The sequence below is a fragment of the Brassica napus genome, chromosome A3, assembly GCF_020379485.1.
Source record: "Brassica napus cultivar Da-Ae chromosome A3, Da-Ae, whole genome shotgun sequence".
Taxonomy (NCBI): domain Eukaryota; kingdom Viridiplantae; phylum Streptophyta; class Magnoliopsida; order Brassicales; family Brassicaceae; genus Brassica; species Brassica napus.
This window is the reverse complement of record NC_063436.1, coordinates 19,035,267-19,062,571: the sequence shown is the minus strand read 5'-3', so window position 1 is coordinate 19,062,571 and position 27,305 is coordinate 19,035,267. Positions and strand designations below refer to the sequence as shown.

General features: G+C 40.2%; 8 protein-coding genes across 15 annotated transcripts; 3 read left to right on the top strand and 5 right to left on the bottom strand.

Annotated features, from left to right (window-relative positions):
* Positions 1 to 2,262: 2,262 nt before the first annotated feature.
* LOC111214178 lies at positions 2,263 to 4,731 on the top strand. The gene is made up of 4 exons (XM_022716526.2): positions 2,263 to 2,989; positions 3,475 to 3,924; positions 4,010 to 4,331; positions 4,419 to 4,731. Exons 1-4 carry the CDS (start codon positions 2,555 to 2,557, stop codon positions 4,553 to 4,555), a joined length of 1,344 nt encoding a protein of 447 aa, XP_022572247.1. The 5' UTR covers positions 2,263 to 2,554; the 3' UTR covers positions 4,556 to 4,731.
* A 2,857-nt stretch (positions 4,732 to 7,588) lies between these two features.
* Positions 7,589 to 9,515, top strand: BNAA03G35660D. The gene is made up of 3 exons (XM_013829492.3): positions 7,589 to 8,780; positions 8,849 to 9,024; positions 9,096 to 9,515. The coding sequence occupies exons 1-3, from the start codon at positions 7,943 to 7,945 to the stop codon at positions 9,345 to 9,347; spliced, it is 1,266 nt and encodes a 421-aa protein (XP_013684946.2). The 5' UTR covers positions 7,589 to 7,942; the 3' UTR covers positions 9,348 to 9,515.
* A 787-nt stretch (positions 9,516 to 10,302) lies between these two features.
* On the top strand, positions 10,303 to 14,454 carry LOC106389288 (pumilio homolog 5-like). 4 transcript variants are annotated; one of them, XM_013829495.3, is made up of 11 exons: positions 10,303 to 10,447; positions 10,856 to 11,412; positions 11,482 to 11,860; positions 11,972 to 12,461; positions 12,542 to 12,683; positions 13,099 to 13,206; positions 13,282 to 13,494; positions 13,572 to 13,682; positions 13,753 to 13,947; positions 14,017 to 14,188; positions 14,260 to 14,454. In XM_013829495.3, exons 2-11 carry the CDS (start codon positions 10,861 to 10,863, stop codon positions 14,292 to 14,294), a joined length of 2,397 nt encoding a protein of 798 aa, XP_013684949.2. In that variant the 5' UTR covers positions 10,303 to 10,447; positions 10,856 to 10,860; the 3' UTR covers positions 14,295 to 14,454. The 4 variants fall into 4 exon arrangements, with proteins under 4 accessions (XP_013684949.2, XP_013684950.2, XP_013684947.2 ...); XM_013829496.3 differs by having other exon boundaries at positions 11,626 to 12,461; XM_013829493.3 differs by having other exon boundaries at positions 11,482 to 12,461.
* Positions 14,402 to 16,867, bottom strand: LOC106389289 (probable mitochondrial adenine nucleotide transporter BTL1). Its single transcript, XM_013829497.3, has 4 exons — positions 15,971 to 16,867; positions 15,545 to 15,639; positions 14,892 to 15,463; positions 14,402 to 14,824 (listed from the first exon to the last, which is right to left on the bottom strand). The coding sequence occupies exons 1-4, from the start codon at positions 16,091 to 16,093 to the stop codon at positions 14,568 to 14,570; spliced, it is 1,047 nt and encodes a 348-aa protein (XP_013684951.2). The 5' UTR covers positions 16,094 to 16,867; the 3' UTR covers positions 14,402 to 14,567.
* Positions 16,868 to 17,983: 1,116 nt separating this feature from the next.
* Positions 17,984 to 20,180, bottom strand: BNAA03G04420D. Of its 4 annotated transcripts, none has more exons than XR_007338272.1 (5): positions 19,460 to 20,180; positions 19,284 to 19,380; positions 19,080 to 19,213; positions 18,789 to 18,978; positions 17,984 to 18,376 (listed from the first exon to the last, which is right to left on the bottom strand). XR_007338272.1 is itself a non-coding variant. In XM_048776531.1 (4 exons), exons 1-4 carry the CDS (start codon positions 19,675 to 19,677, stop codon positions 18,861 to 18,863), a joined length of 567 nt encoding a protein of 188 aa, XP_048632488.1. In that variant the 5' UTR covers positions 19,678 to 20,176; the 3' UTR covers positions 17,984 to 18,860. The 4 variants fall into 4 exon arrangements, 1 of the variants encoding a protein (XP_048632488.1); XR_007338271.1 differs by having other exon boundaries at positions 17,984 to 18,313; XR_007338270.1 differs by having other exon boundaries at positions 17,984 to 18,373; positions 19,460 to 20,179.
* A 58-nt stretch (positions 20,181 to 20,238) lies between these two features.
* Positions 20,239 to 23,256, bottom strand: LOC111214179 (pollen receptor-like kinase 4). Of its 2 annotated transcripts, XM_022716528.2 has the most exons (4): positions 23,087 to 23,256; positions 21,901 to 22,519; positions 21,169 to 21,828; positions 20,239 to 21,102 (listed from the first exon to the last, which is right to left on the bottom strand). In XM_022716528.2, the coding sequence occupies exons 1-4, from the start codon at positions 23,114 to 23,116 to the stop codon at positions 20,435 to 20,437; spliced, it is 1,977 nt and encodes a 658-aa protein (XP_022572249.2). In that variant the 5' UTR covers positions 23,117 to 23,256; the 3' UTR covers positions 20,239 to 20,434. The 2 variants fall into 2 exon arrangements, with proteins under 2 accessions (XP_022572249.2, XP_022572248.2); XM_022716527.2 differs by lacking the exon at positions 23,087 to 23,256 and having other exon boundaries at positions 21,901 to 23,067.
* Positions 23,257 to 23,486: 230 nt separating this feature from the next.
* Positions 23,487 to 25,006, bottom strand: LOC111214180 (U-box domain-containing protein 4-like). The gene has a single exon (XM_048776528.1). The coding sequence runs from the start codon at positions 24,915 to 24,917 to the stop codon at positions 23,487 to 23,489; it is 1,431 nt and encodes a 476-aa protein (XP_048632485.1). The 5' UTR covers positions 24,918 to 25,006.
* A 13-nt stretch (positions 25,007 to 25,019) lies between these two features.
* Positions 25,020 to 26,998, bottom strand: LOC111214655 (geranylgeranyl pyrophosphate synthase 10, mitochondrial-like). The gene has a single exon (XM_048776530.1). It carries the CDS (start codon positions 26,996 to 26,998, stop codon positions 25,931 to 25,933), a length of 1,068 nt encoding a protein of 355 aa, XP_048632487.1. The 3' UTR covers positions 25,020 to 25,930.
* Between the last annotated feature and the right edge of the window lie 307 nt (positions 26,999 to 27,305).

Here is a 27,305-nt window from a genome sequence, read left to right as displayed (position 1 = left end):
TTGCGGCTTATGGCTAGGTTGTTAGAGATGTTTCCGGGGTGTGGTGCTATGGCCAGGCCCTTTTGGTGTCGCGGCAAGCATGGGCGAGCGTACAGCTCGGTTTCTTGGAGCTCTTCTTGGTAAGGGTTACTTGAATCCATCTCTTTTATTGTTTGTCTAGTACTTTATTGACAGTGATAATTATAAGTTTCAAGGAGTTCATCGGAAGTTAGGTATTTCAGAGACAACTAGGAAAACTCCGGCATCCGATGAAATGAGGAGAACTTCACTTTCCCAAAAAAATTGTCAATGATCGAGAACGGTAACCGATTCCTTTAGGATTTTAAAAGCTGATTGTCGGAACTTGTCGGGTTTAATGAAGGGTTAAAGCTATGAATGTAATAGATTGACTTGAAATTTTTTATTCAAATAGAACTTGTAATCAGATCTGAATTCTCGTTCGTTCGGTTGAATAAATTTTAATTTTTTTATTATTTTTCCATTCTCTTAAGACATGCCGCCGGGGACTAGAATTCTTAATTAATCGAAATTCGTATAATTAAAAGTTAAGAGAACAAATTAAGAGTTTACTAGTTCAGTTGATCTAATATATTATGTTTCTTTGTTAAGAATGTCAAATTAATTTAGTGGTAATTAGAAGCTCCCTACCAACATACGTGGCGCCGTATGTACGGTGATTTGCGTAATATGTGGCCTAAATCTTAAACATTACATGTCGACGTCCTACAGCCTGTTTGTTCACACTAGGGCTGGGCAAATAAACCGAACCCGAAAATTCGAACCAAACCCGATCCGATAAAAATGAATCCGAACCGATCCGAACCCGACATAAATACCGAATGGATCCTGTTTTTTGGTATTTTGGGTTATGGGTATTATCCGAACCGAACCCGGACCTAAATGGATATCCGATAGAACCCGAAACATTTAAAATCACAAAAAAACTTCTACCAAATATGATCTTAATTCTTAATATGTATCCAAAATACTTTAAGATATTATTGAACTTCTAAAATAATTATCTGTTACATCAAATGAAGGTTGATGGTGGAATGTGGCGGTTGATGCCTGAAGTTTTTAGATTTTGGTTTTGTTTTTATTGAATAATGTTTCTCATTTCATGAGAACTTATTTTTTGTTTTATGATTTCATTTATATGGTTTTCTTTATATCACTAACTATGTTTATCTTTCGCTTGATTTTGAATGATCACGTTTGATGTTTTTTCTTATTTTTGAATCAATTTTACTTATGTTTTGGCTATTAAAATATGTACAAATCATGTATTTTAAATTCGAAAAACTGATTTTATTTATGTTTTAGTGACAAAATAGGTACAAATCAGGTATTTTTAAACCGAAGAACCGATTGGGACCCGAACCCGAAAGTACAATGGGTTATACCGGTTCTTTGAAGATTTACTAACCCCGACCCGAACCCGATAGAACCCGAACCGGTCCCGAACCGAACTTTTATATAACCCGAATGGGGTTGATTTTGATAAACCCGAAAAACCGAAACCCGAATGGATAAAACCGAAACCCGATTGGGACCCCGAATGCCCATGCCTAGTTCACACTATCTATCATCTTGTATGCTTTTTTTTTGTAAAACAATCATCTTGTATGCTTTGCAACTCTTCATCATGTTTTTCTAATACTTTTTCACTGTCACGTACTTTTTCCCCGATAAATGATAATGATTAGAACTATAATCCATAAAGGTATTCCATTAACAAAAAAACTAAGAAATGTTGACAATTATTTGAATAAATTCATTGATTAGATCAAGTTTGTTAGACATAATAACTAATAACGATTTATTGTTTATGATTCAAATTAATCATTTATGAACAAGTTATATAATTCGTTGTATAGGAGTGGAAAACAGTTTAATCAGTAATCAACTAAAACCTGTTAAAAAAAAATACATGTCCTACATTAAGTTGCATGCTATTATTTTTTTCATTTTTATATGGTAATGAAAAATATTTATCAGAAATTGTTTTATTTCTAAGAGATAAAAGAAATCTAAGAGATTATAGGAAAAAAAAAACTTTCTGTGAAAAAAAATTCAAAAAATCCTAGGGAAAAATATCAACAATCCCCCGTGATTGTCAAATCAGGATTTTCTCATGAACACACATCTACATTTCTTTTTGTTTAATGAAAACATAAATACATTTCTTTTTGTTAAATTGTAAAACAAAAGTCAGCCTTATATAAACACATAAACAATCACTTATACAACATAAACCCGAAGGCATAATAAAACAAAACAAAAAAAAAAACAAGCACGTTAAGAAATAAGGTTATACAAAAAGACATAAACATCATCTTCAAAGTAACAAGATTCATAGTAATTGGTTTATTACAACTGTTAGTTTGTATCTGTATATGGTTGGTTGTCAAAGGCCGCGTTAACATCAATCATAAATAACCTTAACAATTTTTAGCTATATCTCTGATCCTCTGCCTTGTTCATCCAACCGTGTCATCATCAATATCCAAAAACAAAACCAGAGAACCTTTCTCTAGTCTCTCCCCTCTCGTCCATGGCGGACATCGACATCGGAACCGCAGCAGGAGGAGGAGGAAGACGAGAGCCGTTGATAAACCGTGAAAACAAGTTCACGCGCTGCGTCTCCCACGCGCAGGACGAGCTCCAGAGTTTCCGGAAATACCTGAGATGGATGTGCGTGGATCAGTCGAGCCCTTGGACGGCGGTTCTGTCTTGGTCCATGTTCGTCGTCTTCACGCTCGTGGTCCCGGCCACGTCTCACTTCGTCATCGCTTGCGCTGACTGCGACAGCCATCACTCGAGGCCGTATGATTCCGTGGTTCAGCTTTCTCTCAGCAGCTTCGCTTCCCTTTCTTTCCTCTGTCTCTCGAGATTCGTCAGCAAGTATGGTCTCCGACGCTTCCTCTTCTTCGATAAGCTTTGGCACGAGAGTGAGACTGTTCGCCAAGGCTACACCAATCAGCTCAACGTGAGTTTTTTGTTCTTTCTTTTGATCGTTTCCAATTCCAAGTTTTCAATTTTAGGATTCTTGATTGGTTTCTAGACCCGTCCTAAGATTTAGGAGCCATAAACATTTTAAAATGAATTTTATCATAAAAATTCTTTACATAGTTTAGAAGCTTTAAAATCTATGTATAATAGTTTCGAGGCCAAAACGAATGTTTCATTCGATTTTAACCAGGATCGGTTTTGTTCCTGGTTGTGTCCAATTTGAATAAGGTTTCTTCTTCCTATAAGTGTCTGAAAATTTGAATCTGTGGTTTTTCTGTATAAATCTTTGTAAATACTAAAATGGTGGTGTAAACAATGACCTAGTATGAATCTTGAAAACCCTCTTTGTTTACTTGCTTCACAAGTATTAAGTGTTTTTTTTTGCTTTTGTTTATATGAATTAGCACATAGCCCCATGTGTATAGTTGTGTTCTATAATCTCTCAACTCTTTTGTTATGCAGAGATCGCTTAAGATTCTCTCCTACTTCGTCACGCCTTGTTTCTTAGCCACGAGCGCATACAAGATATGGTGGTACGCTTCAGGCGCTTCTCGGATTCCATTCCTCGGTAACGTTCTCCTGAGTGATACAGTCGCTTGTCTGATGGAGATCTGCTCGTGGCTCTACCGTACTACCGTGATCTTCCTGGTTTGTGTCCTCTTCCGTCTCATCTGCCATCTCCAGATCCTCAGGCTCCAAGACTTTGCTCAGGTTTTTCAGACGGATTCAGATGTTGGTACCATCTTGTCTGAACATCTCCGCATCAGACGTCACCTGAGAATCATCAGCCACAGATTCAGGACCTTCATATTGTTGTCATTGATTCTTGTCACTGGAAGTCAGTTTTACTCTCTGCTTATTACCACTAAGGCACATGCTGAATTGAATATCTACAAAACTGGAGAACTCGCAGTAAGTTTTTTTGTTTTTGTTTCACTTTTTATTGGATCTTGATGAATCTTGATGAAGTTTTTTTTTTGGTTTGTGATCATCTCAGCTATGTTCAGTGACGCTGGTCACTGCGCTGCTCATTCTACTACGAAGTGCCTCAAAGATCACACACAAGGCTCAGGCTGTGACTTGCCTTGCCGCCAAGTGGCATGTCTGCGCGACAATAGAATCCTTTGAGGCAGTGGAAGGTGGGAGTCCAAGGTTAGTTGATAGAGAAAGTGGACACGGGTTCTCTTCAAAAGATGTTGATACTGGAGATACGGACGACAGTGAGGATTATGGAGACGAAGAAGATGATTTTGATAACAATAATCTCATACCTGCTTATGCTTATAGCACTATATCATTCCAAAAACGACAAGCTCTAGGTAACATATATATATGCTTATGCATACACACAAATCTTTTTTCACACCTCTAGTAATCTAATATTTACTCATTGTTGGATATTGCAGTGAACTACTTTGAGAACAATAAAGCAGGAATCACGGTATTTGGGTTTACACTTGATAGAAGTACTCTTCATACAATATTCGGTATTGAAATGTCGCTTGTTCTTTGGCTTTTGGGTAAGACCATTGGCATCTCTTGAATCATTCTTTTGATCAGAGTTTTGGCTCCTTTGTTGGGTGATATTGCTACTTGCATAAGAGGCTCTCTGTAAAAGTATAATATTTACTGATTTTTATTTTTATTATTGTAAATCATCTTATTTTGTAACAAACTTTCATATGTTTAACGAGAGATCATACAGAAATTAGACTGGTTCTTACAAAGTTCATGCATTTGTATCTCTGTTACGTGATTTTCTAATTATTAAGCTTAACTCGTGAATAATGCTTTCTAAATTTCTGAACCTCTGGTTTGAAGTAAGTTAATATGGAAATCATGTTTTTGTCAATTTTGTAAGCAGAGTTTAGCGTGAGAGTCTGAGAGAGACAAGAGACGATGTGGCAGAGGAAAACAAAAACACAGACAAAAACAAAAAGGCCAAATGATCCCATTGATCCACTATGACCACATGCTACCTGATGTCGGTTGAATCCAATCCCAGTCGACCAAACCGTAAACTGGACTTAGATTCGAAAGGCAAACCAATTGTGTTTTATATCAAAAAGATAACTTAATCTAATTAGACTAGCAAGTCCAACTAAGGAGAAGTCGGGTGGGCACAAAGTACGGTAAAATTTTGTTTCAATCCGTTTCAATTTGGTCGAAAAATCAAATATACAGAACTCTAGGAATCAAAACAAAAATATTAATACGTAATTATGTAATAACGCCCTTTATGCAGAATGAGATATTTATGTGTTCCAAAAAAAAAGTGTTCCAAAAAAAAAAGTGTTCCAAAAAAAAAAGAGATATTTATAAAATACTTACTAAATAAAATAAGTTCTCTTAAAAAATGACAAGCTCAGGTACATAGACACCAAATCTCATATCTTATTCACATCTCTAGTTATCTAATACTCATTGTTGGATTTTGCGATGAACTACTTTGCAAACAACAAAGCAGAAATCACAGTGTCTGGGTTTACACTTGATAGAAGTACTCTTCATACTATTTTCGGGATCAAAAGGTTGCTTGTTCTCTGGCTTTTGGGTAAGACCAGCATTTCTTGAATCAGTCTTTGGATCAGAAGAGCTCTCATGGTTTTGGCTCCCTTGTTGGATGATATTGCTACTACATATCTGTACACAAAAGGCTCTCTGTATAGTATTACATTTCCTAATTTTTATTTTATTATTGTAAATCATCTCGATTTGTTCTTTGATGCGTTTGATTTTGTAACAAGTTTTTATAATATTCAACGAGAGATTGTACAGTAGATTAGATTGGTCTTACAAATTTCATGCACTTGTTATATACTTAACATTCTGAATAATGCTTTCTAAATCTGTTTTCCACATTACTCGGACGAAGTTTATATAATCTATCTGGTATGTAGTAAGTTGACATGAAAATGATGTTTTAGTCAAAGCTCAAGAAATTGGTAGAGAATAGACAGAAGAGTAAGAAAATAAAAGCCCAATATTTCGAAAGGCCCATATGTTTCATGACAGAACCTGTAATAAGACAAGCTCGTAGATATATATGTGGAGGAGGGTTAGATTTATAATTTTAGCAAGTGTGAGCAAATGGAAGGACAACAGATTGCGCGGCTTTTCTGACAATATTCTCTGTACTCTTTAACCCAGTGCCCCCCCCTCACTTATTAAGTTTCTGCTCCCTTCTCCTTTTTTTTTTTCCCAAATTGATGTTTTTTTTATTGAATAAAACCGGCCCAAGGCCCAAATACAAGAACAAAAGGCAAGAAGCCCAAAGCAAACGGGCTACAAATGTCAACACTTAATAAAGGCCTGCGGCCCACACCAGTCAGACCCGAACGACGCCGGCCGGAGAAGCGCATCAAGGAAGCAGGTTGCAGAGACACGTGGAAGCATCTAAACCCTCGGAACGACACGCGTCGCAACCCGCCTCGACCTGATCTTCTCCGCCTCGAAACGCCTCCAGGGCCACCTCACCACACCTTGGTTACGCCGGATCTCGAAAACCCGCAACACACAGCCTTCATCTCCGATGATCCCCCAGCGAAAGCTTAATCGGACATACCGCGCTTTCGTCAGGACCACCACCTCTTCTCTCGAAAGTAAATCACGACCTCACTAACCTCTCTTGTCGGCGATGAACCACGGAGAGGTTTATCTTCTTCAAAGAACTCAACCGATGTGTCTCCTTTCTCCCCGAGCCGACAAGAACAAAAACCAAACCAACCTTTCACCTCTAAACACCCAATGTTCCTACGGGTTCCAAGCCGGCAACGTAGAGCTACAGTAGCCTCTACCCTCCGGAAACTATACGGCGACGGCAGAGCTATGCAAGCCTCCCCTTCCCGGAAAACTGAACCGGCGGCGACGGAGCAAAGAAAGTCTCCACCTCCCGGAGAAAACCGAGGACGACGGAGCTATGAGAGTCTCCTCCTCCCGGAATCGCACCTTGATCTTAAAAACGAGCCGTCTCTCCACCGCAGAAACTCCTTCCCACCGTCGCGTCTTAACTCCAAGACAGACAAACCGCCATGCACCATGGATTAGGTCGCAGCCAGAGCTCAGACAAGGCGAGGGTAGAAGGGATACGAAGGAGAGATACCAGAAATGCTATGAAACCTGACGGACTCTGGGTCCGGCGACGGCACGCGCGCGCACGCGCCGGCCGTACGCCGGGACCAACTAGATCTGCTTTCTCTCTCTAGAACAAGCAATCTAAATCCGCAAGGAAAGACCAATTTGCTCTGCTCCCTTCTCCTTTCTCAGACCAAACCAAAATATTTAATTTTCAAATTTAGATTTTCCATATTTTAACAATAAAAGAAAAAGACTTTTTAGGAAAGTAAAAGACAATTTGGACCAACGAAAAAGAAGGGTCAATGCAGGGAACCTCTCGGTAAGGGGTTTTCAAATTTCTTAGACCTGAAAATGGAAATTTTTGAGGAAAGGATTTAAAAAAAGAAGAAAATAAAATTTGAAATCAAACTTTAATTATAAGTATCTCTCACATTTATACTGTGCTCCCTCTTCCCCAAGAAATACATAAAACAAAAGCTCTCTCTCTCTCTCTCTCTCTCTCTCTCTCTTTCTCTCTTGCAAGTTCTTTTTCTCTCTCTCTCACACATTCTCATCAGTGTAGTAGTTTCAGTGCACTGATTTGTTGGTGTTTAGCAGATAATGCTTTGAGTGTTATCAGCTAAAGAGAGAGAGAGAGAGAGGAATCAGAATCTGAAGTGTTTCATCTTCTGTTCTGTGTCTCTGCTTCTCTAGGGGTGTTATGATTCTGTGAGATCTTTCCTAGATTCATGCATTTGGTTGATTCTCTCATTCCTAAGAAAGTGTGTCTGAAGAGAAACACACCATTTACCTTCTCTCTTTTTTTCTCTGTTCATGCAAAGTAGATCTAAAGATTTAACCAAACACACACTCCATGGATTTCTTGAAAGTGAGGAGATTTCGAAAGTCACGGAAGCCAAACCTAGAGAAGGAGCAAGAACAAGCAAGGAGTGAGAACACTGCACCTGGTGTGGCAGATTCAGGAAAAGCAGACGAGGTAGAAGACGAGGAAGACGATGATTTCATCACCAACGAGGTCAAGAGAAGGATCAAGGAGCTAAGGAGAAACAGTTTCATGGTCTTGATACCCGAAGAAGACGAGGAAGGAGAACAAGAAGACGAAGAAGAATCTTATCTAGGCGAAGAGGAAGGAGAAGAAGAAAACTGTTCAAGCGTCTGGAGAGATGTGGTAGCTGAAGGACTTCAATGGTGGGGTGGCTTTGACGCTGTCTACGAAAAGTATTGCGAGCGTATGCTCTTCTTCGATCGCTTAACCTCTCGCCAGCTCAAAGAAATAGCTCCAAGTCCTTCAACTCCATCAGCGTCCAAGAAGAAGCTCTCATCGCCTTTTCGATGTCTTTCTCTCAAGAAAACGGATGTTCCTGATGAGGAGGAGGTGGAGGTGGAAGAAGGTATAGAGCAGACAACGGAGGTGGATCCTTGTCAAGATCTCGAGACGGCTTACGTTGCTCAGCTATGCCTCACTTGGGAGGCGCTTCACTGTCAGTACACTCAGCTTAGCCACTTGATCTCTTGCCAACCGGAAGCAGTGACTTGCTACAACCACACCGCGCAGCAGTTTCAGCAGTTCTTGGTCTTGCTGCAGAGGTTTATAGAGAACGAGCCGTTTGAGCAGCAGGGGTCGAGAGCTGAGCTTTACGCTCGTGGTAGAAACGCAATGCCTAGGCTTCTTCAAGCTCCCAAGATTCAAGGTGAGTTCCTAACCTCTCTAATGTGAAGTAGTAACGCTTTAGGTTGATCATTTTTCAAATTATCTCAGGGTCAGATAAGGAGAAAGATACAGACTACATGGTCTTAGCTGATGATCTCATCAGAATCATAGAGAGCTCGATCCTTACTTTCAACGTTTTCTTGAAAATGGATAAGAAGAAAAAGAACAGTAACCATTTCAATTCTACAACCCCTTTGCAACTGGTTCAGTCATCTATTGAAAAGGTAATGTCTTTAGACACAATGTGCATGCATGCTTCTTTGGTGTCTGAATCTTTGTTAAAAACCACTTGCAGAAGAGGGTGAAAGCTAAGGAGCTTTCAAAGAAAACAAAAGGGCTGAGAAAGAAGTCTTGGCCACAGACATGGGAAGGTGTTCAGCTCTTGTTTGCAGCCATTGACATCAAACTAGCAACAAGGGTTGTGAGGATGGGGAGGATCAGTAAAGAGCAGCTTCTTTGGTGTGAAGAGAAGATGAAAAAACTCAGCTTTTCTGGTGGGAAGCTTCAGAGACACCCATCTCCAGTTCTTTTCCCTTCTTCTTGTTGATAATAAATTAATAATAAATGATGAATAACACACAATGATTTCATATTCAGTGCTCCCTTCTTTTTTTGTGTAGACATATCAACGAAGTGATTGTGATTGTGTGTTCCATTTGCCTCATTGGCTTTTCCATTAAGGTTTAAAATCCAAATACAATAATATTTCTAGTAGAATAGAGATCACAAACATGTAATACTAGTTTCGTCTAAAACTTAAATTGATCATGTGACTTCTAAACTACAGTGTTTTTAGTTGAACTAATGACACTTGATCTGTTGTTAGCTTTTGGGGATAGATTCACTGTTGAGGGACCATTTTTCATTGTTGTGGTTAGGATGAAGTCACATATGAAAGAATCCAATGTTGTCTTGTTGATGGGAGACTGAATGTTATGATAGTGATGATACAAAAGTGTATTCTTCTTTCTTCTATCACTTTCAGTGTTTTTGGACAGAGTCTTGATGTGTTATTAAAGGACTTCTTTATTTTCTATCATGGTTCATAATTAACGAAATCCTAAGAACTATAAATGAACGTTTTATAATTTATAGATCTGGAAAAAAACAAAAGAAAAATCTTATAAAAGTAATTTATAGATCTGAAAAAAAACAAAAGAAAAATCTTATAAAAGTCTTAACATCAAGAAAAACAAAAGAACAGAGAGAGAAAAACAAATAGACTAAAGGTTTGTGTGTTTGGTGGTGGTGGTGGTGGGAGCAAACAAGCAACAGAGGCAGAGCCACGTGAACGTATCTCTTCCAATTAGAAGTGTCAACACGTGGCAAACTTAGTCATCGGAAACTGAAATGACGAAAAAAGCCATACTTTACCACTATCACCAGATTCAACACTGCACCATTTGTAGGGGGTATTTCAGTCATTATATAGCTAGAAGGACCTCATCGTGATTCAATATTTTGTTTAAAAAAAATTAGGAATAAAATTAGAATTTACAAAAATACCAATAATTGCCGTGAGAAAAGAGAAAACAGTGTCTTTGACTTGAATGACTCGAAGCAGCCATTGTAAGTAAACTTTTCAAAGTGTTTTAGTTTCTATCTCTCGAGAAAACACTTTCATGGAGGTTTAACTATCACCATCAGGTTCTTAAACTCTGCTTCTTCTTCTTCTTCTCTCCATCTTCCACAAGTCATGCAAGGAGCTAGTTATATGAATAAATAAAAATTATAAAAAAGTGAAGTCTCTGTTTCTTTTACTTTTGATATCGGATCATAGACTTGGGATACGGTTAACAGTTTTGTAACGAGGTTGATGGTATGGCGTCTTTTAATGATCCTTGTGTGTCTTTGCTGATGGGTTTAGGGTTGACTTAGTTCTTAGCTTATGTAATGGGAAAATCTTGTCTGAAAAAGTTCAATCCTTGCGGTCGATTACATAGAGAATGTCTTTTGGACAAGGATCATATTTTAAGCTTGCTAGTTTGTGTTAGGTGTTGTTATGTTATTAACCTTGTCTGAAAAAAAAATTGTGAAACATTTTGTTGGATATAGAAAGTATGACGACGACGCAGAGTGCTATGAGAATGGTGGAAGGTGATCATCATATGAAGAATTGGCAACAGGCTTCTAGATTTGGTTCACATGATATGGCTGTTGAAGATTTAGCCTTCCTTATGAAACGAAATAGATTAGATAGTGGTAGTGCTGGTGGTGATCATATCCCTAGTAGGAGTGGAAGCGCGCCGCCTAGCATGGAAGGTTCATTTGCAGCTCTTAGGAACCTATTGAAACAACAGGAAGGTAGTAGTAGCTCTGAAGTGCTGAGTAAGGCTATTGAGAGTTATGACTCTGAAGAAGAGATACGTAGGGATCCTGCTTATGTAGCTTACTATTTGTCTAACGTCAACTTGAATCCAAGACTCCCTCCTCCCTTAATCTCACGGGAGAATCAGCACTTGTTAAGTACAACAGCCTCTTGGGATGGTATGGGGATAAGATCTTCCTTGCATTCTTCTAGAACTGCCCTTTCAACGCATAGAGAGGAGCCTGAGGATGAGGGCTCACTGGTTGAACAACAGCCTTATGCTTCTTTGGCTAATATGATTCAGGTACATGGTTCTCTGCTTACTTAAATAGATATTCATTTGACTTCTCTTACACTTTCTTGTGTTTTCAAGCGGCCTCACTCGGCAGAAGACATCCATGCCATTTCCTCTAGTATAGCTTCAGAAAGATTACATGAGTCTGATATTAGTTCTCTCTCCATGGATGCTATTGCTAGTGAAGATACTTTAGCCTCACAAAATTCTACTAATGCACAGAATGAGAGAACCAAGAATAATCTATCTCTCTTTGGTGCTTCTCCATCCTCCATGAGGAACCAAGAGAAACAACAACACTCTCAAGGAAGGAGAATGCCACCTCCATCATATCAGCTTCAAGCTACTTTTCCACAACAAATGATGCATAACTTACCAAAGACTGCAACTACTCCTATGTATACATCAACATCAGCATACATGACTTCTCTGAGCCCATTTTACAATCAGTCCTCGGGTATGTACCTCCCGCAGTATAGTTACAGCGGTTACCCTCAGTATATGAGTGGATACCAATCTCATGAAGGGACTCTTCCCATGCCATATGACATCTCACCAACTTCTTCAGGATACAACAACAACGCTAGGCTTCTCCCTGAAGGAGGACATAACACTCCTTCTCTTGTGGATCCGTTTCAGTGGCAATACTACCAACAGCCTCAAGCAGACACGTATTCTCCTTCCTTCCAGAGCAGTTCTGAACTTCACAGCAATCCATTGAGTCCAAGTTATGGAATGCAAAGTCCGCGGCACATGGGGAACTACTTTGCTGTTCCCCCTGGTGTAAGAGTTATGCCGCAGTATCAAGGATCACCTCTTGCTAGTCCAGTGATGCCATCCTCACCGGTTAGTGGTGGGATGATGGGACAATTTGGAAGAAGAAGTGAAACAAGGTATCATCAACAAGGAACGAGTAGGAACACAGGGATCTACCCTGGTGGATGGCAAGGAGGCAACGTTGATGATTATAAGAGACATTCTTTTCTTGATGAACTCAAGTCTCCAAATGCTCGTAAACTCGAGCTGTCTGATATCACAGGGCGTGTTGTTGAATTCAGGTATTTTCTTTAATCATGAATTACTGTTTTGAAAGCATCAAGAGGTATCACTTTGATACTCATTTTTATCTTGACTTCAGCGTGGATCAGCATGGCAGCCGGTTTATTCAACAGAAGTTAGATCACTGCTCTGATGAGGAGAAGGCATCTGTCTTCATTGAGGTTCTTCCACAAGCTTCAAAACTGATGACTGATGTCTTTGGAAACTATGTTATCCAAAAGGTGAGGCACTTTTCCTAGGGGTGGATGTTCGGATATCCTTTCGGATTCCGTTTGGGTCTATTTGGATTTCAGGTTTTCGGGGTTAGAGATTTAAGCTATATTCTGGTATTTATAAATTTATATTCTGGTATTTATAAATTTCGATCCGGATTCCGTTTGGATCATTGTGGGTCTGTACCTATTTAAATTATATTTTTTTATATAAAAAATCTAAATATACCTTAAAGTCCTCAAAATTAAAAAAATGAAAGTAATATACATATAAATTTTGATAATGATGATCAAATACATAAAATTTACATGAAAAGTGGTTTGGTTTGGATATTTGGGTACCAACCGGTAGATATTTCCAATGTTTTAAACTATTTTCCGGTCCATCATAAGTTTGTTGATAAAATAGTGATGTTTGGATCAGTTCATAGAACATGGAACTCCATCCCAGAGGGAAGAACTTGTGAAGCAACTCGCTGGTCAGATGGTTTCTCTAAGCTTGCAAATGTATGGATGCCGTGTGATACAAAAGGTAAAATAAGTAAATATTAGTGTCCCCACGTCAATGTCAGTATCTGAAGTAAATGGTTTGTGCCTTATTGATAAGGCCCTTGAAGTGATAGATGCTGACCAAAAAACAGAACTGATACGTGAGCTAGATGGGAATGTGATGAAGTGTGTTAGAGACCAAAACGGAAACCATGTTATCCAAATGTGTATAGAGAGTATGCCTGCGGATAGGATTGGATTCGTTATTGCAGCTTTCCGCGGTCAAGTTGCCACTCTTTCTACTCATCCTTACGGATGCAGAGTCATTCAGGTAGGAGTGAGTCTTTCTGAGTGTCTCTCTTGTGTGCCTACTTGAAAATATTCACTCTATTTGTGTATGTGTTTTAGAGAATTTTAGAGCATTGCTCAGATGGTGAGGAGACTCGTTGTGTAATCGATGAAATCTTGGAATCTGCCTTTGCTCTTGCTCATGATCAGTATGGGAACTATGTCACGCAGGTATATGGTTAACTGAGTGATCAATGCATCCCTTGGGTGTTTTTCTTAGTCTTTGTCTTGTGTTTTGTAGCATGTCTTAGAGAGAGGGAAGCCTGATGAGAGGAGAAAGATCATTGAGAAGCTGACAGGGAACGTTGTTCAGATGAGTCAGCACAAGTACGCGTCCAACGTTGTGGAGAAGTGTTTGGAACATGGTGATGGTACCGAGAGAGAGTTGCTGATTGAGGAGATAATGGGAAAATCAGAGGAAGACAATCACTTGCTGGTAAGAACACAGGTTTTGAAACCACATTGGATGGACTTTGACTGTAACACTCTTTTTAATCTTCTGCAGGCGATGATGAAAGATCAGTACGCAAATTACGTGGTCCAGAAAGTCTTGGAGATCAGTAAAGATCAGCAAAGGGAGGTTCTGGTGCAGAGGATGAAGATCCATCTACAGAGTTTGAGGAAGTACACATATGGGAAACACATAGTAGCTAGATTCGAACAACTGTTTGGTGAAGGTCTGTTGCTGTCAATATTAGCTTGTGTGTGTTTCTAATGGTCTGAACTTTTATATGTTTCTTTGTTGTAGAGAGTGAAGCATCAGAAGGAGGAACAGAAGGTTAGACACTTTGGGTTGCAATTAGAAAAATAAAATATATTATATCTGAAAAAAGCTTATGTACATATGTGCTTGTAACTATGAATATAAGTGTGATCGTGTGTATACTATCTAAACGGTAAAAATTGATTTGCTCTTTCATTAGAGTGAGGAACATAGAGAAAATGTTTAGCCTTAAAAACAAAAACAAAAACTCAGCTTCTTAGAATCAAAACTTTGAAAAATGTGATAATAGCTACTAGCTTCAAGAAACAATGGTAAATCTAAAAATTTCGTCATTATAGAAGTGGTTTGGTGTTGGAGGCGAGTAAAATATCTTTCCAAGCTTCATAGAAGACCCAAGTGATACCTGAAGACGGCATGACTTTCAAACAACTAGCTCCCCATCCTCTGTACAGTCCCATCACTCCTCTTTCCTTCACCACTTCCGCTATCGCCGCAGCCATGTTTGGTGGACATTCCCCCTTGAGAGCTCCCACCATCAACCTCTTCCGCGCCACTTCCAACGGGAAGCTAATGGTACTTGCCGTTAGACCTGACAACCATTCACAACTCAAATGAGAACTAAACCCGAAATAACGTAAAAGAAACTCTTGTTTTACCGGCTAGAGCTCCAAGAAGAAGCATCTCTGGACGGTTTAAAGCCTTCTTGTTCTTGGACTTGCAGTAACTGGTCTTCATTGTGTCGTACATGAAGTAATAACATGTGCTGTAAGGAAGCATCCCGACCAAAGTCGGTCCTAAACCTGCGTAGAAGCCGCGGATCCCATCGTCTCTCAAAATCCTCGGTACCGCGAGGCTTAGGCTCGGATAGATCTCAGGGCTCACGGTCAATCTATCCTTGATGACTTCTAGAGGATGGCAAACGAGTGTACTGGCGATACCTGCAGCTGCACCAGCCACAGCAACGGGAGAGATCCAAGAGATAGAAGGGCTGAAACTGAAACCGCAAACTTCGATCTTCGCCTTCTCGATCTTCTTTAGCTTCTCTTGCGCTGTGGTCATTACACGCTTTACACACTCAAAGGTGCTTAACTCGATGGCTTGCGTTGGAACGATACGGATCATGTTGATCTCGTTGCCTGCCCAAAGACCTACCCATCCTTGCTTCTGTACTATTTCAAGAAAGCTGCCTGGAATGGTCTTTGATCCAACACCAACGATCATCCTCGTCCTGGAATATTTCACACAGAACAATGCAGTTCAGACAAAACATCAAAGTAGGAGACGACAAGTGTTATGAGTATACAGAAACCTTATTGTCTCAAGGGGAGCAAGAACAGCTTTGGTCATAGCTCCAGCTAAAGCCCCACTAAGAAACTCACGAGCTTCCCTAGACTTGAAGAACTCCTGAATCAACAAAGAGATATAGCATAGCTTGTACAAAGGTTTTTGAAGTGAATAAATTTAAAACTCTTTTCAAAAAAAAAAAAAGATATAGCATATCACACAAGGGTTTCAGACAGAACACAACATATACTGTCAGAATTCACGGAAGCAAAACAGAGGAAACAAAAGGGAAACTCACTTTATAAGAATAGTAAAAACACAACATATAGATATAGGCTACAGCATATCACACAATAGTTTGTTTCAGACATAACGCAACACATATTGTTCAAACTCAGGGAAGCAAAGCAGAGAGACTGGAACAGAGGAAACAATAAGCAAAGGAACTTACTTTAACAGGAATCGTCAAGTCAGGAAACTGAGGCTGGAGACGAAGAGGAGACTCTGATGGAGATGAAGAAATAGACTCCTTTGCCATTACCACGAACCCTTCTTTTGGAACTACCATTGTCATCTCCACTGATCTCTCTCTCTCTCTCTCTATATCTGTCTCCGTTTGAAATATTTTAGACAGAACAGGAGAGATTCAAAGAGGGGCTTAAAGGGAGAATATTCAACTAAACATAATTTATTAGTGTTAATTCTTAAATAAAATAATAAAACTTTTCAGATTATGAAGAGTTTTATTTTCAGATAGAGAGGAATAAATTTATAGGAAGATCTTTAAAGTTTAGGGTTTAATGTCGTTGCACTTGCACCTCCCACTTGGCGAATCAAAACGCTCCTTTCTGTCCCTTTATTTTCTCCCAGAATATTGTTTTCAAGCGGTAACCGATTTTTTTCAGGTTAATGGTTCGATCCGGTTCAATAGTTTTGATCGGGATTTAATTAGCCGGTCCGGTCCAGGGTTTTAGAACACGGTTTGTCATTTAGTGTGTGTTCTTACTTTACTTCTTGTATGTTTGAGACTTGAGAGTGATTAAAAGCTCTTTTCTTATTTGTTGGGTATTTCGAATGTTCCTTCTTCTTCGAAATAGCTTCTAACGATTCAATGTTTCATTTCTTTTAAAGATATGTATCTGCCTTTTATGTCCTTTGTTTTTTTTTGGCCAAGAAGTTATGGAAGAATACTATTATTGGCACCAACGCAAGTACATTCGTCCGTACCGTACAGCTGGTACGAGGTTATTGTTCGGCGAGTCCGTTTCACAAGTTAACACCAAGACTTTCGCGTTATCAATTAATGCTTTTATTGTAAGAATAGGCATCAAAACCAAATCTCTACATCAATGTTACACAATTTTGCACTGAAACCACTGAGCTTTAAAAACTATACTAACTGCTCATTTCAATCACATGAGTATCTCTATATCAGTTTATGTTATTACGCATGGATTCATGTAATGTATTCAATTTTTAAATTCACTAGTGGTATTCCGGCGCTACGCGCCGGATTTATATATTTTATTTTTTGATGAATTTGAATCAATTTTATGATTTTAGTAAATAAAATATTTTCAAATAAATGAAGATGCACATATGTTGAAAGAGAATGATAGAGTAGTTGTTAAGGATGAATGTGATATGAATTTTGGATTGACAGATGCATTCTTTACCGATGCGTGATAGAGAGTAGTTGTTAAGGAACGATCGTTTCACTCTAATCATTGGTTACTTATTCTTCGCTATTATGTTCTTGTTTCATCGGGTGTCTTCTTCACCATTGCTGGAGGAGGAGCTTTAACTTGATGGAAACTCTTTTTTTTAACTTTTAATGAGTAATGGTACGTGCGAGAGTGAGAGAAGTGTAGGGGCATGCTTACGTTACGAATAGCAGTGAGTTTTGGGTATCCGAGTGTTTTTAACGTGGAGGCCTACTCCCTAGTTCGTTTGGCTTTCATTTGATGTGACCATCCTGAAACTGTTATTATACCACCATGTATGTACTTTTTATCAAACAGTGTAGTTAGTGCGGAACTTATTGTACAACTGAGTTTTGAATATCATTGTTTTTGTCGTTGCTTACGATACTATTAATATTTTGGTCTAACACCGTGGGGTTTAGTGGTTGCGATTTGGTTTATGTTAATAAAAAAATATTTACAGGCTGTTGGATAGCGGCTCTTTAGTTAAATATTTATGATTAATGTAATATTTTGTTGATGATACTTACTTTAACACTTAAACTAACAAATTCCACACATTAAAAAAAAATATTTTTTCTTGGTTTCAAACCTTGTGGTCTCTTTTTCTCTTTGTTTTATTTGTATATTTAGTTTCTAAACTCTATAGTCTGTATAATAAAACTATCAAAATAAGAACAATAAGATGAAAGAATAGCAAATGAAAATAATGTAAATTTTAAATTTTAATTTTAAAAAAAAATTCTTGAGCTAATCTCAGATATGATAAGCACTAATTTTATTCCATTCAGAAACATTTTAAAAGTAAATATGCATAGACTACTTGTTGGGTAAGTAAATTTTAAACAAACAAATTCATCTTTTAAAACAGGACAATGCATTCAAGTATGACTTATTAATGTCGAAAATGAAATTTAAGAAAAACTTGATAGTAGAGATACGTCTGAAGTAGACAACAATGACATGTACACGTCAGCTCGCAAGTTTAACAATGCATGCCCAACGTCCATCTTCATCAGCTTGAGACTCCTCAGAAGTTGGGTCAGTCACAACCGGGAGATCACTCAATTGTGGAACCTCTCCACGATGGCCTACAACAATGCCATTGTTACGCACTTATGGGCTATTAACAGGAACACCAATCTGTCCACCTGCTGCGAGACATTTTTCACAACTCCTCTCATCACAGATTGTCATCAACACCATGTGGAGGTGTTAGTGAATAGAGCAATTAGAAATGTAATAGAGTAAGATAGCTTTTAAAGTGAGACAGCAAACCTAGACAGTAAAATTAGGAGAGGGGGGGGGGGTGGGGAGGGGGGGAGGGACGTTGGTTACGACTTACGATCAAATATGCGAGCTATGGTGAAAGACTGATGCTTTGATGTGAATTTTTAATGTGAAAGCTTAAGCTGGAATGTAATGGTCCTCCCCACAATATCTATGAAGCATTGTGGAAGGGGCTAGTTATGTGGGTCTGCCCTCCTAGGCTCTCAGGACTTTATATGATGAAAGACATTACAGAGGAGGAGGTTTTAAATTAAGAAACAATAACTCAACACTTACGGTATCAGCTATGTTACCATGGACGCTGAAACTGCTGCAGCAAGACCACTGGTCAACTTGTTCAGGTTTCAGCTATGTTATCATGGATGCTGCTACAGCAGGACCACTGGTCAACTTTTTCATCTCACCATCAAAAGCTACGAACATGGCAGTGTCAGATACATCAGTAACTAACATCTCTACCCGGTACCTAGAAGTGGAAATCAGAGACCATTTGTTAGATGTGAAGGTAATGAGAGTTGTATTGGAACAATTTGCAAGAGAATATGTAAATAGTGCAGCTCCGCTTACCTTGCAACTCCAACCGCATTTTCATCATGGCAGGGCGCACACGTGCAGGATGAGAACTTGGAGCAGGAGACACAGCACCATCCATTTGCTGTTTCAATACTGCCAACATCCCTAGTACATAGGAACTCGACAGTCTATATTTGTTTAAGTTAGATAAAGGCATATTTAATACAACATGAGCATGTTGTTAAGATAGAGTCTAACCTTGGGTGGTGAACTAAGGTCATGAAAATTCAACTCAGATAGTGTCACTGAGTCAATCTTCTTCATGCCGTCATAATTGAGAGTAGCTGAGGAGGAACTGTCATCGCATACCAAACATCAATCCACGTCACAACATATAATCATTTACCAGCACAAACATATCAACCGTAACTTACCAAGTCCAGTGTGTATTCACAATCCGAGGCATGCAGAAAGAACCTGTTGACACCAGCAGCACTCTGGAACCCATTTTGCGCTCCTTTGGGAAACCCAGAAGTGGGAGCTCTCCTCGAGGAAAGCCCCAACTGATCCAAAACCTGATCCTTAGACACTTCTTTATTCCCTTTAAAGACAAAAACTTTAGACATCTCCGAGAATCCCAACTCATGAACATGAGCCTGCGTCCCAAAAGACAAACCCCACCAAAACATTCTCCGGAAGCAACCCAATCGCCTGCTTAAGTGCAGATTTAGCGAACCCCAACTCCTCCTCGATCATACACGTATCGAGAACAAACACGAACACAGGAGGAGGCGTCTTGGCCGGCAGTGGAAGGAAGCGCATATTCAACGGTGGTGTACAGAGGGCAAAGCTCGCCGGGGAGATTGGTCTCGGAGATCATGTGGTAGTGAGGAGGGAAAGGGTTCCGCTGGAAGCAGAAAGGGCAGATCCAGATCTTGGCGGCGAAATCGACGCGAGCAAAGGCGTTGAGGACAGAGACGCAGGTTCGGCATTTGAGGGGAGCGTAAGGGAGGCATTTTGGGCTTAATGGGCTGTTTAAATTGTTAAGAAAAAACCCAAAATAAAACCAATTTCGAGGGTGACATGTAAAATGAAATGTTTTGATTGGAGGATTATTTTTGCTGACGTGGACAGGCTAGAAGTGGAGATTATCTCCCTTTTAGTATAGTATAGATACTAGTATTGAAGAAAACAAAATCTTGGGATAATTAAATGAATAAATGAATAAACTTTTTGAAACTATGCAAAAATAAAATTTTGGGTTAATTCATTATATCTCATGAGTTTTGCTCTTAACACATTTTCTCCCAGAGATAAAACCCTAACTTTCTTTCTTGCCGACGAAGATTCCATCTCTTTCTTGCATCAAGATAACAAATTCAATCTTTCTCCATTGATCTCAAGACTGATCATCGATTCATGGCTAAACCAAAGTCATCATCGTCCATCAACCGAGAAGCAAAGACATTGTGCGTGGAAGCTGCGAAATCACCATCCAAGTCTTGTCCTTCTCTCAACCTCTCTATCTTTTCCACAGCATCCTTCATCTCCATCCTCCTCTCTTCATCCTCTTCGCAACAGCTCAACCCAATTTTCAACAGGCTTAGCATCTCTGCTTTACAGTTCTTCTTCCCAGTCATTTCCTTGTCAAACACGTCACCCGTTTTCTTCTCCTTCACCATGTTACTCACCCAAGTCACAAGGCTCATGTTTGCATCGTACCCTTGCCTTAGATAATTCTCGGGGAACCTACCCGTTAAAAGCTCCAAGATCAATACCCCGAGGCACCAAACGTCTGTCTTCTTCGTTATCTGTCCCTTTAAGCTGTACTCTGGAGATTTATAAGCGATCATTAGGTTATGAGACTGCTCTGAGTTCATCACCGGTCTTAGCGCGTAGTCTGTCAAGAGAGGCTCAAATGATTCGTCAAGTACGACATTAGATGACTTGAGATGACCGTGAGGGATGGTCAGTGTTGGTAGCTCCTTGAACAAGTAACCTAAGCCCTTAGCCACTCCTTGTATAATCTTTAGCCTTGTTGGCCAATCCAATCCAGGTTGATCCACAGAATGATTCGCTGAAAACAGAGCATTTTTAGCGTGGAAACCAAGTAAAGTAAACAAATAATATTGATATTACGTACCGTGAAGATGTCTAGCCAAGCTGCGGTTAGGCATGAACTCAGCGATCAGGAGCTTCTCTTCTCTACGGTAATAGTAAGCCACAAGAGGCAACAAATTCGGATGGCTAAGCCTCCCTAACCGTCTTATATGCTCATGAAACTCATCTCTTCCGACGTTGTTCATATGTTTATACCTCTTCACGACCAGCGTCTGTCCGCTATTTATTCCGGCTTTATAAGAAGCACCAAAGCTTCCACTCCCAAGAACTTCAGCAGAAGCTCTTAGAAGATCTTGGAGATCGAATCTCTGAATGTCTTCTTGCAGAAACAGGAGTTTCCCCTGGTCCGGTACCGCTCCTCCTCCCCCGCCTCTCCTACTAGTGTAGCTGTTAACAGACTCCGCACCTCTCTCCACGTGCATGGATTGATCATAATTGTACTTCTCTATCCTGTCTTGTCCCGCAGATGGACAAGCCGACAAGACCTTCCGTCTTCTGTTTTGAAGGATAAAAACCACAAGCGAAATGAGCAGTAGTATGATCCCAATGACAATCAAAACGATTGCAACCGTGAACATAGTTTGGATCTTGTCCTTCTCCGTGAAACTAGGAGGAGGATCCGGAATAGACCATGAAGCCGCTGAGCATGAGATTAATGGAGGATCACACAAGGCCTTGTTCCCTGAAATGTTTCAACAAAGTAATAAGATTATGTGTTTCAAATGCAAGAACTTGAAATGTTTGTTTAGTTAACCTGCAAAGGAGCCAGGGTCCATGTCGCGTAGGCTTTGGGGTATAGGTCCCTCGAGGTCATTGTTCTCGAAGCTAGCTAACTTGAGATTCTTAGGTTTAAAATCAGGTATGTTCCCTTGAAACTGATTACCGTTAAGCTTCACCTCTAAAAGCATTGGCAAAGAAGCTAAAGAAGAAGGGATCTTCCCACGAAACGCGTTGTTAGCCAGCAAAAGCTTCTTTAAATGATTCATACCATCAAACGCATCAGCGGGGATCTCCCCTGTAAACCAGTTGTTAGACAAGTACAATGACCTCAACGAGACGAGTTTCTTGACGGATGGCATTGCACCATTGAAATTGTTGTTCATGAAGCTTAAGGTTCGTAGGTTCTTGATTGGAACCAAAGGTTCAAGGTCTAGCTTCCCGGTTAAATCCATTCCTTCGAGTTGTAGACCCCAAACATTGCCGGTGAAACAGAGAACACCGAACCAATTAGGGGAGTTTCGCTTGCAAGGAGCGGTTAAAGGATCCCAACTGCTAATGACAGAAGCATTTGTTAATGTGTCTTTGAATCTCAAGAGGCAATCTGCGTCTGAACCTGGCACAACCTTCTGTTCCTGAGAGATGACCATTGTGACCTGACATAACACAATGATGACGAATGTAATGAAAGATAGCTTTTTATTCACGGTGGTGGTGTTGCGTGCAAGCCTAACTGGGTTCTCCCAAGTTAGCATTGCAGCAAACACGCGGTATTGATCGACCTTTCAAGAAGAAGTTCTTCTTTGTCGATCCAAATGAACTTTTTTTTTCTCTCTGTCTGGATGACAAAGAGAAAAACGTATGAACAGAAAGAGAGAGAGGACAAAAACCCACCAAGAATAGACAAAACCCAACTATGTTGATTTGCAAAACTTGTTTTAGATTTGCGTTTGTGCTGTCTAAAGATTATTTAGATTTTAGAGAGATCTTAGGATTACCATTCGTTTCTTTTTTTAGTAAGTTTATACAATCCTTGTTAATGTGATGTGTCATTTTTTTCTAACTAATTATTATTATGCATCTATGAAAATATTTGGCGGTTTTATATAATATGATGGTACTTACAGATTCGAGGTGGACATTTTGGTTTTCTGTCCGGTTTTGGTTTGATTTTTCAGTTTTCACACCAAGTTGTTTCTAATGAAAGGATGAAAACTGTATACCTTGCTTGCAGGTGTAATATTGGTGGCCATAGAAGATGGATTCGAGGACGAGCTTGTAGTGGCCGGTGATGGAGTTGATGCAGCTCATTTCGTTGACGCTAGTACCGTAATAATTCCACAGCATTGCTGCTTAGTTCAGTGCCCCACAATTTGCTATGAGCAGCCACAACCTGAAACGTATGAAGTAGTCTATAATTCGTATGGTTCAACCACTGGATGCACAATCATGTAAAGGAAGATCGATGACATAAAATCCATATCTGTTCAAAGTCAATACCATTGGTACATGTATAGATTACAAACGTCTCAAAAGAAAAAGTGCACAAATCAAACAGCAGTTGAGTCAAGATTATATAAACATACATCAGAGAAGTTGGAGAGCTGGATTTTCCCATCAAGATCAAAGAAGATCTTGATCCCGAGCAAGAGGTTCAATTGTAACCCTTCTCATTGACCTAATCATCATCAGCTCATGAGAAGCTCGGATTCTAGCAAGTTTGCTCTGCATATTCCGAAACACAGGATGCCCTATAGCCTCACGCACTCTACCATAATACTGTTGGTCTTCAGAGAAATTAACAAGTGCCTCCGCTGCATTATCCCTAAGCTCTTCCGACTCATCTCCCAACCAATCAATCAGAATCGGTATCATACCGGAATCAGAAAAGGCCTCACGGTCGTCTTCGTTGTAACTTAACTGAGAGATAGCTCCAGAAACCCTCTCCCTGAACTCAGCAGACCCATCTCTCAAAATCTCGACCAGCAAAGGAATCGCACCAGAGTCTCTAATAACAGACACAGAATGCCTATAACCCGAAAGAGCCCACAACACACCAGAAGCTGCCAACTTGGCTTCATCATCTCCCTCTCTCAAGATCCTCACCAGCTGTTCCGCTATCAAAACAGCATTACCCTCAGCCACAGCCAATATACAGAACACATCCTCTGCAATATCTTTCCCCACTGGATCTCGCCCCGAGAGAAGCTCAACGTACAAAGGAACAGAACCGGCTGCAGTCACAGACCTAACATACTCGGTCTGAGCCGATACGATCCCCAAGGCATTACCAGCTAAAAGCTTTGTCTTCTCATCTCCATCTTTAAACAGATCCACAAGAGCTGGAATCACTCCAGCTTCGACCAGCAATCTCCTAGCTCGTCTAGTGATCCCAGTCAACCCAATTGCGTGACAAGCTCTCTCTCTTGACGCCAAGTTCCCAACTCTAACCGCTTCTACAAGAAACTTCAACCCTCCGTTATGAACAAGAACGTGTCTCATCTCTCGTATCGTCGTCAAAGCAGTAAATATCTCTAACAAACACCATCTACTCGAATCATCTTCCCAAGTATTCAACTCACGAATCACAATCTCTAATCCACCTAACCTAGCTAATCCGATTCGAATCGAAGATCCGAAAGTAACTAAACTCCACAAACACTTCACCCAAATCGTTCGCAACGCGATGTCGTTACCATTCGCTTCGAGTAAGAGACCAAGCAAGCAAGCGATCACGCCGCACCTCCCCATCTTCACCGCGAACCCGCTCTCTTCGCCGCCGATACATGCGATGCGTTTCAAGCAATGCGCGGCGGCGGATTGGACTGAACGGCTGGGATCATCGGAGACGCGAAGGAGACCGGCGAGGATTGGGATGGCGCGGGAGAGAATACTCTTCGGGATTCGATTCGCTGATTCTGATAGCTTCATGACGGATCTTACGCGAATCGGAGCCGGAGAAGACGAAATCGCCTGTTCGAAGCGGTTAAACTCGGTTTCCCATTCTGGACTTTGAGAAACTCTGGTGCTTCTCTCCGTTTCTGAAGAAGCCATCTCTGGAGAGAACCCTAAACCTTCGAGTTATCAAGCAGCTGCAGAACAGAACGAAAGATTGAATGAAATGCATATGACGGAGACGACGACGGTTACCGGTTTGAATTGAATGTTAATTATAATGGGTTTATATCGGTTTAACACCGGTTCACTCGGTTTTAAGGTTAAGTTCACTTAGCCACGTCAGACGCGGACCAACTCCCATACCATCTGTTTATAAATTTGAATCTTTCTTCCTTTTGGCGGCAATACGACTGAACTTCACTGAAGTCTGAAGGTATCTATCCCAAACATTCACTGCTATACTTTGGTTCGTACTACATGCAAGAACGTGATGAAGATTCAAGAAAATAGAGTTTGTGGATACGATGATGACGGCAAGAAAACATGTGACAACTCCCATGCATGTTTCATTTATTATACAGAACTCTTTATTAAATCACCCTCCAGGGAAAATGATTGCGTATATATATGATGATCAATAAAATATAATGTTCTTTTGTTTTGAATAATCAAAATTTTAATAGTTTGCAGAAGATGAAGCAATCAAACCACTATATTTTACTACATCCGAGACATAGTAGCTATCACTTTGGTTTCATTCAATACTTTTGTTGCAAGAAAAAACTATTTCTCCTATATGAACCAACACATGTGAGTTGAAGCTCAAATAGGCCCAAGTTTGTGTATCTATCTTTTCTCTCATTATTTTTAGTTTATAGTTTTTATGTAGTCTACAAAGTCAAATGAATAGTACAAATTGATGGAAAACAAAATCATATCCTGCTTTGAACATCAAGAAACAAAATAAGATTGTATTCAATATAAAAAGTAAGAAGGGTGGATAGAAACGAAATTGATAAATGTATCCACAAATCCACTTTCAGAGAAATGGAAGGACCGGGAAATTAAAAAGTCAACGAAACACATGGACAAGTGCAAGCCATTGGACCATTAGGTTAAGTCAGGCCTAGATGTCTACATAGACATTAGTAATTTCATAATTTGCCACATCAGTTTTGTCTGTTGACAATGTAATCAGCCAGAAACAACAGAGGAGCTGCCTTGTCTGAATCAAACCCACGAAGATGCTCTCTGGCTTCTCTGTTCAACCTTTCTGCATATTCTCTCGACTTCTCCACTCCCATCACTTTCGGATACGTCAGCTTACCAGCCATCACATCTTTACCAGCGGTTTTCCCCAGCTCCTCTGACGACCTAGTCACGTCGAGCACATCATCCACCACTTGAAACATCAGCCCAATGCATCTCGCGTACTTCCTAAGCCTCTCAATCTCCTCATCAGAGCCACCTCCCATTATGGCTCCCACCACCGCAGCTGCTTCAAGCAACGACGCCGTTTTATGAATATGTATAAACTCAAGATGTTCCAACCCGTCTTCATTTTCCTCAAAGCTCATCCTTTCTCCGGCAAGATCCTCAGCTTGTCCTGCAACGAGCCCTTCTGTTCCCACCGCTTGCGTCATCACCTGAACCGCCCGGAGAACCATCTCTGGAGGAACATCGGTGGATGACGAGGTTTTTTTGACGGCCAAACCCATGAGCGCAACGGACGCCAAAATGGCTATATCCTCGCCAAATACTTTATGGTTGGTGGGTTTTCCGCGGCGGAGGCTGTCATCGTCCATGCAAGGGAGGTCGTCTAAGATGATAGACGACGCGTGGATCATCTCAACTGCACATGCCGAAGGCATAGCGGTTGACTCATGGCCGCCGACTAGCTCGCATGCAGCCAAACAAAGCATTGGTCTTACGCGTTTGCCGTTGGAGAGAAGCGTATACCTCATGGCCTCACGGATCTTGAGTACTGGCTCGCAAAGTGGAACGGCCTCGTCTAGTGCCTTGTTGACGGACTTAGACTTACGTAGCATATAGGACATGAACTCAGATTCGTCGCTTTCAGCCGTCAGAGAATGGCTGGTCGAGGGATTATGGTGGCTGGTTAGATGTGTCGTAGATGTAACAGCTATGTAAGAGAGCCATAGGAATCTCCAAAACAAGAGTAGGAGAGATAGAAGGATGGAGATGAGAGTGTAAAGAAGAGCGTCTTGAGTTCCCATCTTTGGATTTGGTTTTGTTACTATTTAGATCGAATGGTGATACATATTTATAGTGGAAGGGTTTACAGTAATGTAATTTGCTGAAGTAATTCAGTTAGTAGAAAACACAACGCAGAACAGCTCATCTCTCGTTGTAGTTGCAATATGAATTCATTTATTACAGCTTTGAGGCACGTTGATTAACATTGAGAAGTACTCATAGATCGCATTTTAGAAGGCTAATTCTAACGATTTACGTCTACATGTGCTATACTTAACGTATATATGAAACTCTAACAAATGTTTACGTTTGCGTGTGCTACTTAAT

What these genes read in the sequence shown, in the direction of transcription:
- LOC111214178 (XM_022716526.2), top strand. Translation starts at nt 2,555, where the DNA reads ATGGCGGACATCGACATCGGAACCGCAGCAGGAGGAGGAGGAAGACGA. An exon ending in ACAAAACTGGAGAACTCGCA is followed by an intron (nt 3,925 to 4,009) that starts GTAAGTTTTTTT and finishes TGATCATCTCAG; the next exon opens with CTATGTTCAGTGACGCTGGT. An exon ending in CCAAAAACGACAAGCTCTAG is followed by an intron (nt 4,332 to 4,418) that starts GTAACATATATA and finishes TGGATATTGCAG; the next exon opens with TGAACTACTTTGAGAACAAT.
- BNAA03G35660D (XM_013829492.3), top strand. Translation starts at nt 7,943, where the DNA reads ATGGATTTCTTGAAAGTGAGGAGATTTCGAAAGTCACGGAAGCCAAAC. An exon ending in TCAAGCTCCCAAGATTCAAG is followed by an intron (nt 8,781 to 8,848) that starts GTGAGTTCCTAA and finishes AAATTATCTCAG; the next exon opens with GGTCAGATAAGGAGAAAGAT. An exon ending in TTCAGTCATCTATTGAAAAG is followed by an intron (nt 9,025 to 9,095) that starts GTAATGTCTTTA and finishes AACCACTTGCAG; the next exon opens with AAGAGGGTGAAAGCTAAGGA.
- LOC106389288 (XM_013829493.3), top strand. Translation starts at nt 10,861, where the DNA reads ATGACGACGACGCAGAGTGCTATGAGAATGGTGGAAGGTGATCATCAT. An exon ending in ATGGGAACTATGTCACGCAG is followed by an intron (nt 13,683 to 13,752) that starts GTATATGGTTAA and finishes TGTGTTTTGTAG; the next exon opens with CATGTCTTAGAGAGAGGGAA. An exon ending in CGAACAACTGTTTGGTGAAG is followed by an intron (nt 14,189 to 14,259) that starts GTCTGTTGCTGT and finishes TCTTTGTTGTAG; the next exon opens with AGAGTGAAGCATCAGAAGGA.
- LOC106389289 (XM_013829497.3), bottom strand. Translation starts at nt 16,093, where the DNA reads ATGACAATGGTAGTTCCAAAAGAAGGGTTCGTGGTAATGGCAAAGGAG. An exon ending in ACTTGACGATTCCTGTTAAA is followed by an intron (nt 15,640 to 15,970) that starts GTAAGTTCCTTT and finishes TTGTTGATTCAG; the next exon opens with GAGTTCTTCAAGTCTAGGGA. An exon ending in GCTCCCCTTGAGACAATAAG is followed by an intron (nt 15,464 to 15,544) that starts GTTTCTGTATAC and finishes GAAATATTCCAG; the next exon opens with GACGAGGATGATCGTTGGTG.
- BNAA03G04420D (XM_048776531.1), bottom strand. Translation starts at nt 19,677, where the DNA reads ATGTTCATGAGTTGGGATTCTCGGAGATGTCTAAAGTTTTTGTCTTTA. An exon ending in GTGAATACACACTGGACTTG is followed by an intron (nt 19,381 to 19,459) that starts GTAAGTTACGGT and finishes ATGCGATGACAG; the next exon opens with TTCCTCCTCAGCTACTCTCA. An exon ending in ACCTTAGTTCACCACCCAAG is followed by an intron (nt 19,214 to 19,283) that starts GTTAGACTCTAT and finishes AAACAAATATAG; the next exon opens with ACTGTCGAGTTCCTATGTAC.
- LOC111214179 (XM_022716527.2), bottom strand. Translation starts at nt 22,618, where the DNA reads ATGCTAACTTGGGAGAACCCAGTTAGGCTTGCACGCAACACCACCACC. An exon ending in GGACCCTGGCTCCTTTGCAG is followed by an intron (nt 21,829 to 21,900) that starts GTTAACTAAACA and finishes GAAACATTTCAG; the next exon opens with GGAACAAGGCCTTGTGTGAT. An exon ending in CTTGGCTAGACATCTTCACG is followed by an intron (nt 21,103 to 21,168) that starts GTACGTAATATC and finishes CTCTGTTTTCAG; the next exon opens with CGAATCATTCTGTGGATCAA.
- LOC111214180 (XM_048776528.1), bottom strand. Translation starts at nt 24,917, where the DNA reads ATGGCTTCTTCAGAAACGGAGAGAAGCACCAGAGTTTCTCAAAGTCCA.
- LOC111214655 (XM_048776530.1), bottom strand. Translation starts at nt 26,998, where the DNA reads ATGGGAACTCAAGACGCTCTTCTTTACACTCTCATCTCCATCCTTCTA.